The sequence below is a fragment of the Abrus precatorius genome, unplaced genomic scaffold (assembly GCF_003935025.1).
Source record: "Abrus precatorius isolate BTA unplaced genomic scaffold, Abrus_2018 Scaffold9, whole genome shotgun sequence".
Taxonomy (NCBI): Eukaryota; Viridiplantae; Streptophyta; class Magnoliopsida; order Fabales; family Fabaceae; genus Abrus; species Abrus precatorius.
Window position 1 is genome coordinate 13,518,737 of NW_020874439.1, and position 12,058 is coordinate 13,530,794.

General features: G+C 28.2%; 1 protein-coding gene across 1 annotated transcript; it reads left to right on the forward strand.

Moving 5' to 3' along the window:
* The first annotated feature begins 3,209 nt into the window (after positions 1-3,209).
* On the forward strand, positions 3,210-4,893 carry LOC113850856. The gene is made up of 3 exons (XM_027481381.1): positions 3,210-3,525; positions 3,991-4,119; positions 4,610-4,893. The coding sequence occupies exons 1-3, from the start codon at positions 3,210-3,212 to the stop codon at positions 4,891-4,893; spliced, it is 729 nt and encodes a 242-aa protein (XP_027337182.1).
* The last annotated feature ends 7,165 nt before the right edge of the window (positions 4,894-12,058 follow it).

Sequence of the window (12,058 nt, forward strand, 5' to 3'; positions counted from 1 at the left end):
TCCTATTTTATTTGTTCACTATCCATGGTTCTTGAAATTTGAATTTGGTGTTGCTCTTCACATGAGGAGATTAAAGATTTGTTTGAGTGATAGGTTTATCTTTCTTCTTTTTAAGTTTTGGTTTCTCTGTCTATTTTCTCGTTGTATTAGAATCGAGAGAGAAAACTGAATATTATTGAAAAGCATCAAAATTGAACTATATTACAAGGAATGAGCTAATCATATATATACATATAACAACTAATTGAATTAGTTATATTTTCTAACTATGCATGATAAAACTCCCCCTCAAGATGAAGCATAAATATATGTGATGTCCATCTGTGAGCGAGAGTGCTCCAAAATGTCTGGCCTAGAAAAATCAATCTTGCTTGAGCGAGAGAACATGCACTAAACTTCATCTTTTCTAAAAACAAAAGTAATAAATATGAGGGTGTTACAATCGCCAGCCAGTTTAGTCTCGTCGTCGATTGCTTAATGATAATCACAATTCATCTTGCCGAATTAAACGATCTTGAATTGAATTTCACACAATAAAAATGAAATTATAGGGCACAAATAAGAGTTGAAATAAGAAGAAAATTAATAAAAGTAAAAATACAATAGAGATGGAAAACGAAGCTACAATCACAAGATTGATAAGTCAAAGAACGATCGTTACAAGAGTCTTGGCCTCTTGATAAGATAAAAAATAATAATTGGCTCACTCAAGAACTTAGAGTCACACGCTCTCAAAAGAGTCTTCAACCTCAAATTATATTCAAAACTAATTAAAAATATATTTACAAAAGCTTATATATGTCTGGTGCTTGTAAATCAATACTAACACAAACCCTAATAGACTTTTTGTACTAACAAGCCTAAATTCAAATAAACTAAATAAAATAACAAGATTTTATCCTAAATAAAAACTCAAAATAAGTAATAACTAATATTAAAATAAATAAACTAAACATAATAATTAAATCCTAATAAAAATCGTTAGAGTCCAAATTATTTAAGCATATATAATTGACCATCTTGGACTTTTCTAACTCTAAATTAAGCTCTCTTTCAAATAAGACAACAACCATATTTTCTAAGTCTCCATTTATTCTCTTTACCCTTACCCTTGTCATTGGTTCTTGAAGTCTTTTCAATGTCTTCAAGTTTTTGTCTTCAATGGACCTTTTTGATTCTTATTATTGCCCCTCCTCCCTCTATTCCAATTGAACATGAGTGACGAGAGTTTTTTTATTCATTTGAAAACAAGAGAACATATGTATACATGTACCCCTACAACAAATGAGTGGAAATTGCTAAAGAAATTTGTAGTAGCTTAGAACTCTTTAATCATATGGCTGAGATATTTTTTAGGATACAATATCCTACGACAAATGTTTTATTTCATTTGATTTGTGGAAAAAAAGTTATCTTTACAACAATGGCAAATTTGTTCAATTGAGGCTATTAAAAATATGGCTACAAAAATGGTAACCAATTTTAAAAAATATTGGTCTATTATACACAGAATCATGGGAATTGCCATTATTTTGGATCCAAGATATAAATTAAAGTTGTTAGAATACTTCTTTCTCAAGCTCTATAGAAGTTCATCTTCTTTTGAAATTAATAATGTAAAGAAATTATGCTACTCATTGTTTGAAGATTATCAAGTTCTTTGTGATGGGAATAGTGGAAAGTTTAGCTAAAAAGTTCAATGAGATAGAAATGAATTTGGATATGTTTAATGGTAGACAAGGTTCATGGTGTTCAACTGACTCCTAAATGCACAACATAAACTTCCACCTCCTGAGCAATAATACTCATAACAGTTTCATCAATTTTCACTGCCCCTTCATCATTATATACCTTAACTAACCCTTCCTCAAGACGAATTCCAAGTATGCGATAGAAGATCTATACATTACCTTTGTACCCTAACCCCTTTAAAACTTTAGTAATTTCTTGCAGGACCATTCATTAGGATCACAATTAGACATTGTGTATTTTAACCTTGCAACATAAGTTAGCCAATACCTTTCTTTTTTGTTAGTGCTTTCAAAATGTGTCCTCCATGATACAAGTACACAGTAAACATCGGAGGGGATGAACCTATTATTGAAGACATCATCATAACAAATGTTAACACAAACTATAAAACAAAGCACCACGTATTATCAACACAATTTTCAATATTAGGGTTTCTTACATTCATTAGTGGAAGATGAGTTAAAATACTAGTATTAATATATATATATATATATATATATATATATATTATCTTATATTATTTTAATTAAATCTATTATTTTTCTTACAATTTTAAATTTAAAAGTAAAAAAAATAAGTGTTATGTGTTTACTTCTTGTTATCATTTAGTACTTGAACTTTTCTATCTTAACCCTACTTTCGTTCTTAATGTCTACCTCATTCAAACTTATTGTAGCAACCATGAATCATTATTAATTAAAGTTAGTTATCAACGCTACCAAAAGAGGTTATCAAGTAATTTCACACGAGAGGTCACCTCATTGTTCTATTCCTGTTGTTTGATTAAATCTCACACAAGATAGGATCATCGCCAACAAATAATTTAAATGTTTAATTTCGCTTATGATTTTTAAAAATTTTAATTTAAAAAATTGTTGTATTAAAATATATTTAACACTTGTAATATTTAAATATTTATTTTTTATTTATGTCTGTACATTATTTAGCAACTATGTATTAAATTTTTATATTATTATATTACTTATGTGAAATTATATAAATATATTTTTTATAAATATTTATTTTTTAAAATAATTGCAAATAACATGTACGAGTATGGATACTAATACCAGGTACGGATACAGAATTAATGTTTATACCCCCCTACCTTGCATTCCTACGAGTAAAGGAGGTAGTTCCATATTGCTATTTCTCCAATCCGCACCCTGACCAAAAGGAAAACACATAAAGGGAGGATAACAAGAGACAAGAAAAGAGAATGGGTTAAATTCAAAAATTAGGCGGCAAGACAAATGTTCCCAATTTTCCGTCCAAATTTTACACGTCTCAAACACCCCACCACAGATCAGGGCCTTCCTTTGCATCCAATGTCTTCGTCCTCAATTGCCTTCATCGCCCTTCAATGCTGCCAATGCTCTACCATGCAGGCACTCTCTCTCTCTCTCTCTCTGACACACACACACACACACACACAATAACACATTCTGATTCCATTGATGCACGACGGTGTTCAGGTGAAGCAGCAGAAGAAGAGCAGCAACAAATGGAGTTGCGCAGTCTGCAATGAGAAGCAATCGGTTCGAAAAGTCTTCGCTCAGGGATTCATGGCCAAGGACATCCGCAAGTTCGTCCAGAGCTTCAATATGTCCCGCAAATCCCTCGATGACGGCGAATGGCCACTCGCCGGAACCCTAGATCCGGCGCCGGAACACTACGATGACGAGATCACCCAGAAAAAGAAGAGGAACGATTGGTCTGCGTACCTCGACCAAGAGGATCATCACACCGTCAAGGAACAAGAACGAGACCATGGTGGTTAATATTAAGATCAATTATTTATAAACTATATGTTTAAATATGTTTCTATTCTGATTTATTTAAAATTAGTTTTTATTAATTTTTAGTCCTTTAAAAAAGTTACCACGATATACTGAATTTATCAAATTTAGAGATTAAAAATTAAATAGGAATTTAAAAAATTAACATGTTTTCCGCCTGAAACCTATATTGTATAATTAAAGTATGTGATCATCACGGTTAAATTCTGGTGTGTGACCACATGGACTGTTATAAAGATAAGGGGACATGAAAAGGTTTTAATTTCATTAATTGGCATAATCATAAATCATTTTGTGGGAGAAAGGGTAAAGAAATTAGTATGCTGATTCACTGTAGTTGATTCTATTAAGAGACAATTTATTTTAATAACTTTTGATTCGTTGTGGGGTGGTCGTTTAGGCTTGGTTTTGATGAATTTGATTGCATTTAATTGATTAGGAAATGATTTCGAGCCTCTGGTTGTGACTGAGTTGCCGAAAGGAGTACTCAAGAAACGCAGATTGGAGGAGAATTCAACTGCAGGGAATGCCAAGCTTTTCAAGAAGCCACTTTTCCGTAACTCTCAAGGTGCATATGCCTTCATTCTACCTGTTTGTGTGACAATCACTTCATAGCATAGAAGAAAAAAAAAAAAAAACAGATTTTATGTATTGCATTTAATTGAAGAGCAGAAAAAAATTGAAAATTATTGCCTATTTAATATATTATGAACTTCTACCCTACTTGAGATTGAGGGAAAAGAAAAGCCAAATAATCATATGCTTTTAATGATACTAACATATAGCATTGGACTGTTATTTGCAACTTAAAAAACCAATTTGGACACTGGTTAAATCTATCACCACTCATGTAATTATTGAAATAGAATGAGGTTGAGCGGATAAGAATGGGATCGAATATCAATGCAGATGAAATAACATTTTATCCATGCTTTTTCCTTTTGAAACTACAGATAGCTTAGATATGGAAGGGAGGGCAGAAAATATGATAAGAAAAGAATTTTATTTTATAAAAGGATTTATTGACAGTGACATTAGCTGTATTCAAATTCATGCAGAGGAGCCAATGATAGATCAGCAAAGAATTACATCAATGACTGAAAGCAATGCTGAGAAAAATAATTATGTGACGCCAGATAATCAGAGAACTGAAAAATGCAAAACAACAATCAGCAGGGGAGCCTCCAAATGGAACGAATACTTAAACGAGGACAATGACAGTTTAGAACTTGCATGGAAGAGGGGCTTTAAGGACCATTCGGGTCCTTGCAACAACAGCATCTTAGAGGCCATAACTAGTGAGCAAAGAGTCGAAGATGATATTCACCCAGATTTTATGTAAATTGTACTGCAGATTGTTGAGTGGCATATTTATCGCATGGAGACTAATTAGTTGAAGTTAAAAAAATAAAAAATATCACCAATTCACCGAATAAATATCAACAGCACTTTATATATAAAATTAGGTTCCATCAAGGATTGTTTCGGTAAGAGTTTACAAGTTATGGAGGGGCGATAATGCATGTTCATAGTTACTGTTAAGTAAAAAATGATAAGAGGGAAGTAGTATGCTGTCCAAACTACTGAATTCTTAAATAGAATAAGACAACAGAATAATTCAATACAAAAATTACCTCGAATATATATGATGCATGTATGTAAGTTCCTTATGGGTCATTATGTTTATTATCATGATGGTCAAAATTGCGATTAAACACGTGAGACTGTATAATATTATGATTCGTTGCTAATTACAGGATTTTTCTTGTGAGATTGTGCGATCTTAAGCGTGATCACTTTCGACTCATTTTTTTGAAAAATTTGATTGAATCCATTTAATTGTCCAATTTTTTTACTCGAGTGTAGTTTTTTTTTTTTCAGACACTTCTCTTACCACCTTTATGCACCTTGTGACTGTGTTTGTTTTCGTACTTGACACTATGAGTCCATTCTTTTCGTTCCTTGTCCTTTTCTCCTTTAAATTGCCTTTTTCTCCATTATATTTGGACGCAACCACCATTTGAGAGTTTTTGAATAGTGAGTTAGTTTAGTTGTGTTGTTTACTCTGCCTTTGTTTCAATATTTCCATGTTGCTTTTGTCTTCCTTCAAAATGTCTGCAAGTGTGTGAAAGGTGTACCTACAAGCAAGAAAAGACAATCGAAAACTAGTACAGTTGTTTTGATTTGACATTGGTAGTATTTATATTGGTTCAGTGGGCAGCTTTATAAGTGTAGTTGTTACAGGTTTTATGCAAAAAAATGCTTTTAAAAGTAGGAGTGATGTGACGTGGTAGCATGAAATGTTGAATAGAGATATACAAAAAATACAATACAAATATTGTCAAAAACTAATAAGTGGTAAGGTTTATCTTTTGAAACATCATTTGGTTAGACACAAAGATGTGAGTGATTGCACTTTAGTTAATAATGAAGTAAAGAAAGAAATGTAGTAAGTTGTATCCTTATTATAGGAAAAATTAATAAAGAAATCAAATATCAGTCTCAAAGAGTAAAATGTGAAAGTGATGAAAAAAGAAAAGGGATTGAAGCTGAGAAGCAGTGAGAATATTTTTAAGAAGATAGGCGTAAGATGTTGGAATCTGTTACAAAATATGGTGTTCAATTCAAGCCACCTTCCTATCATGAAATCAGAGTAAGTATTTGATGCATCATGTGAATTTGATCACACAAGTTATTGAAGCACACAAAGAACAATGGAGGAAAATAAGATGCACAATAATGACATATGACTATACCAACAAAAAAAGAAGAAAGAAAACTATAGAGTTTTTTAGTGAACAACCAAACTCTATAGGTCATACTAGTGTAAGTCTAAAAACTTCTACACTCGATCTGTACTTTTCATTTAATTTATATCTAACAGTTAATAAAGTAATAAATTATAATATGTTAAATTAAGTTAAATAAAAAACTTAAATTGAATGTAAGAGTTTTTAGATCATGTTGTTATATATGTGTGTGTGTCTATATATATATATATATATATATTACTTCAGTTGTTGCATCTCATTTCATATATCTAAAACAATTAACAAGTTGTTTAAGATGATGGATGACATTATAGAGGGGGTTCTAAAAGATAATGTGGTCCAAACTGTGATAGATAATACAATAAACTACAAGAGTGTGAGACCAAACATCACTTGCATTGGTATGTCTTACCTTACTTTAGGATGTCTTCAAGAGCATAAGGAAGCACTAGTAAATATGTTCACATCTAATCAATGGAAGACTTGTTGGTATGCTAAATCAACATATGGGAAGTTTATTAAATATGTGATTATAGATAAAATTTTTTGAAAAGATATTTGCTTAAAAAGTGCATATCCTTTAATCAAAGTTATATGTTTGGTTGATTTAGATGAAATATTAGCTATGGGTTCATTTATGAGGAAATGGATCGAGTTAAAAAGAAGACAGCAAAGGCCTTCAATGATAGTAAAAGAAGGTAAATAAATTATTAATTTCAGTTGTAATTTAAAACTTTGCTTATCTTTGTTTAAAAATTAATTAAATTTTTTCATCTATATGTTATCTTCCTTTATGAAATGTCATTAATGAAAGATGAGACAACCAACTACATGGCCATTGCATGCTATTACCTCAACCTTATTTTACACTACAGTTCTAGTTTTAAAGTTAATTTTGAAGTTAAACATAAATTATATTATATAAAAAAGATGGTAGAAAATGCTAAAGAAATTACTAAGATTAATGCTTAACTTCGAGATTTTAAGGCAAAGAAGAACTTTTTTTTTTGCAGCAAGGCAATCTTAAATGTACTTAAAATTAATATCAAAACTCCAACACAATAGTGAGAATCTTATAGGGATGAATATCCAGAGCTTCAAAAGATTTGTTATTCGTATATTGAGTTTGACATGTAGTTCCTTTGAATGTGAGCATAACTAGAGTGCTTTTGAGTTGGTAAAATTTTAAAATTATGATAAATGGTATTTCATTTTTTTACCTATTACTTGTACTTACTATTAATTAATTGCATTTATATATATTTTAGGTCCACACAAAAAGAAGAAACCATTTGAAACAAAAAACTATGAATGATGTTGTTTAGGTGATGTATAACTCAAAATTGGCCAAGAAAAAAAAATCTAGAAAATGTATGAAGTCTAATCTTGATGATCTTTCATCTAATGATGAATGGATTATGAATAATAAAAGTTCATCTAGTACAGATGGTTTAGAAATTTATGATTTATTGGACTTAGAGTTGAATACAAATGAAGTCTTGAGCTAAGTTGGAGATGAATTCAATGATGATAATAATGATTTTGAAATGTTAGTCCTTAGAATTAATAATCGTTAGTCAGTTTAGTCCATGAAGTTAAGAGACACTAAAAATAAGTAACAAGACTTTAAGTGACATTTAGACTCCAATTAATGTCATAATTGTGTGTCGTGTAATGCTTCATTTTCGTCCTTAAAAATTAACTATTATGTAGTAATTAATCTATTGCACCATACCCTAACCTCACTTTCTTTGATTTCTCCCTTTGAATTTAGTCGTTCTTGCACATTCAAATTTCATTTTCATCAACTTACTTTGTATGGGACAACAACTACTTATGTTTTCATCCATTTTTGTCGTATTTCTTTGCTTGCTTTGAGAAAGGTATGTACAGAGGTCCCTTATTTCACTTTTGTCTTTCACTTTATTGTTTTTTAATATGTGTGATTAAATATTTATATTTAAAAAAGTCACAATTTGTGTTTATTATATAGGTTAATTGTGGTCCTCTTAGGATTTTTAGGTTTTTAAACTGTGATTAGTTTTCACGTGATGTATTAGATTTTTAAAAATCTGTATTTATTTATTTGTTAATTACTTTGTGTGTAGAATGAACTTTGTTACAAATCACATCCATCATGGAAATAAGTTTGTTGAACAAGATGATGGAAGATAAAGTACGAAGAAGAAAAAGTTGAAATTTGACCTGCTAGAAATGATGAAATGTTTTCAATTAAAATAATTTTTGCCATGTATTAGGCTATGGTAAAGTGAAGAAGATGTTTTTGTTGAATCCAATGAGATGCAACACAAAGAATTAAAAATATTGAAGAAAATGCTTATTTGTTATAATTTTTCATGTAATGTCTAATTCTATTTTAATTAGATTGATAATTTTTAACTAATTAGAATTAATAAAATTTTAGGGTATTATAGATATTGTCTGCTTTTATTGCATCATCAACCCAACAAAAGTGTTCATAATAACCAATAACCTGAAAAAATATTATACAACTTTCATTATCTTACAATTTTATTCTTAGTAAATTAGTTCATCAAAAGTCATTAACCTCACCTTGTCCCTTTCTACTTAGATTTGTACTAGTTTTTGACTTTTTCACAACAACAGTTAAGCCACAGTACCATCTTTTGGAATAAGATCTCTTCGAACAAACATAAGAACTAGTTAGATGACTTCTTTTGTTATTACTTCTGGAGAAATGAGACACATTTCTAGCACTGGCCATATGTAAAGAAGACGAATAGTTTTGAAGGAAGAAGGAAGGAACTTACACAGTGTGAGAAGAATTTAGAATACAACGTGATGTTTCAAGAATAAAAAGCTTACCTCATGTGAAGAAACTACAAAACATTATTTGAAGTCCACATAGATATTTACAAGTCACTTAATATGATAAATAACAATTTGTTACCTATATTTAATGTCTACTAATGTCAAAGACTAAATTGAAATGTATGTTAATTTCGAGGACTAGATTTTCAAATATGCAATTTTAAATACTAACTTTAGTCACATTGCATATTTTAGGGAGTAAAATAGGAGTTAACCCATTTATTTTATATAGATTATTAGTTCATATACATCATCTTACAATAACAAATGCATTGAATGTATGTTTAATTTAAAACACTTAGCCAACTCTTCATACGAGATAATGATGTAAAATTTATATGTTTTAATTTATTTTCATACATAAAAAAATTTATAAAATAATATATTTTAGAGATCAATCATCTTGACTTTAGTAATTCTTTCACTCATTAAATATACTCTGCTGCCCATTGTTATAGGCATACACATGAAGAAGTATATATTAAGCTTTAGATAAAGAGAGTATGATAACAAGCATGTTCATGTATTTTAGTGTGGAATACAAATGAGTTCCTAATTGTGATATATTATTTATTTAATCTTTATTTTGTTTTAACAATTTAGTTCTCAAATGTATTACATTATTAACGTTTTGGTCCTTTAAGAAACTAATTGATATTTGAAAGTGTCATGTGAAATTTGGGTTTCAAATATGTTAATTTTGTTTATATTGTACCCTGATTTTACTTAAATTTTTCTGAGAAAATGATCAAAATGTAAGTTAACATATTCGAAAACTAAGCTGTACAAAGCAAAATTTTCAACAATGAAAGATAAACAAAAATGCTACTTTTATGTTAGAATAGTAATGGGTAAAGTACCTGACGGGTACATGTAGAATTTACTCACAATGGGTAGAATATTTACTTACTACATAGGTACAGGTATGTGTAAATACCGTAAATTTTAATGGTATGAGTGCTGATATAGGTATATAAGTATCCACTCCGCCCTATACCCGCATATATATATATATATATATATATATATATATATATTGAATTTTTGTATTATTATACTACTTATGTGAAATTATATAAGATTAATATAAAAATAGTTTTAATAATAAAGTAAACCAAAAAATTTATTTTGACTTATATTTTTAATAAAAAAATTTATTACTATTTTATATCGTTTAATTTGACAAATATAATTTAATTATTACACGGTTGATATGAGATTGACTTTTAAAAAAAATATTATTTATATATGACATACATATAAAATATTTTTCACACAAATATTTTTGTAAATAAAATCATATTGATATTTTAATTATAAAGTGAATGATAAATAATAAATATATTGTAAATATTTTATAAATTTTACAATCACCTACTATTACCATAAACTTATTATTTATCGATAATATTTAAATTTTATTTTTTATATTTTAATTTAAAATAATATTTTTCTATACAACATGTGCATTACAAGTACAAATATAATCTATTGAATCTAAATAATATTATTTTTACCATTTATTTACGTTGAAAGAAGTTTTTGAAAAGATATAAAATATAAAAAAAATATTCTTAATTCTTCTTTGTTAATATTTTTTTCAAATAAAAAAGTATAATTTTTTATATACACATATATTTCTTTATTATAAAATTTTATTGTGACCATTTATCTTTTATTTAAATTTTTCTTTTAAAATTTATATACATTATAAATATTTAATTCATTAAAATAATTTTCAAAAAATTTATATTTTTGACAAAATACTTTCGTATAGTGCATGAGTTAAAAATACTAGTATGATATATTATATTATTTTAATTAAATCCGTTATTTTTCTTATAATTTCAAATTTAGAAGTTAAATTTTTTTTATATATTCACTTTTTGTTATCGTTTAGTAGTTGAACTTCTCATTAAGACTTAACAATTATGAAACATTATTCGTTAGAGTTAATTGTCAATGCCGTTACAAGATATCACTAACTGATCTCACAAGAAAGGCGCGCCACCTATTGTGCAGATTTATTTCGTTGTCACTCTGATGTTCCCAATCAATTTAATCTCACACAAGATAGGGTCATTGCCGACAAATAACTTGTGTGTTTGGTTTCGCTTATTGTTTTCAAGAATTTTAGTTTAGAAAATTATTGTATTAAGATATATTTAGCACTTGTGATCTTTGAATATTTAATTTTTTATCTATGTTTGTACCTTATTCGGCAACAACTTATTAAATTTTTGTATTGTTATACTTCTTATGTGAAGTTATATAAACATATTTTTTTTATAAATATTTTTTTCTCAAACAAACGCAGATAATAGATACAAGATGAGTATGCAGATGCCTAAAAAGTATGGATATGAGAATTAATGTTCATACCTATGCAGATATGAGAATGGGTACTATAGTATCCTACTCATACCCTACCCATTTCTATATCTACTTTTATGTATCAAATACTTTTCTAAATTTTGATGTTTCTAATGATAAGTTCTTGTAATTATAACATTGTGATTATAATTTTGTATTATTTAAAGTAGGTCGAATAGTTGGATAAAAGATAGGCTTAACATGAAAATTTAATAATAAAAATAATTATGACTACAAATTTTGAAAATTTTATAAAAATTGAAATAAATTAGTTTGCTATCACATTAAATTGAACTTAATCTATATTTATTAATTTGTTAGGACAAAACTTAAGTTTCTTTCACATATATATATATATATATATATATATATATATTTATTTATTTATTTAGTTATGAAGTTATTGAATTAAACAAGGCAACACATAAATTTTTTTAAATTTTTTTTTACATATTATTAATATTTGCCATAAAATTTTGAAAAACATTTATTTTGTCATTGATTTGAAAA

Bases quoted from the DNA above. Each gene is read 5' to 3' on its own strand.
- LOC113850856 (XM_027481381.1), top strand. From the start codon at position 3,210: ATGCACGACGGTGTTCAGGTGAAGCAGCAGAAGAAGAGCAGCAACAAA. The intron at 3,526-3,990 runs GTGGTTAATATT...TTAATTGATTAG, and splicing joins GGAACAAGAACGAGACCATG to GAAATGATTTCGAGCCTCTG. The intron at 4,120-4,609 runs GTGCATATGCCT...AAATTCATGCAG, and splicing joins ACTTTTCCGTAACTCTCAAG to AGGAGCCAATGATAGATCAG.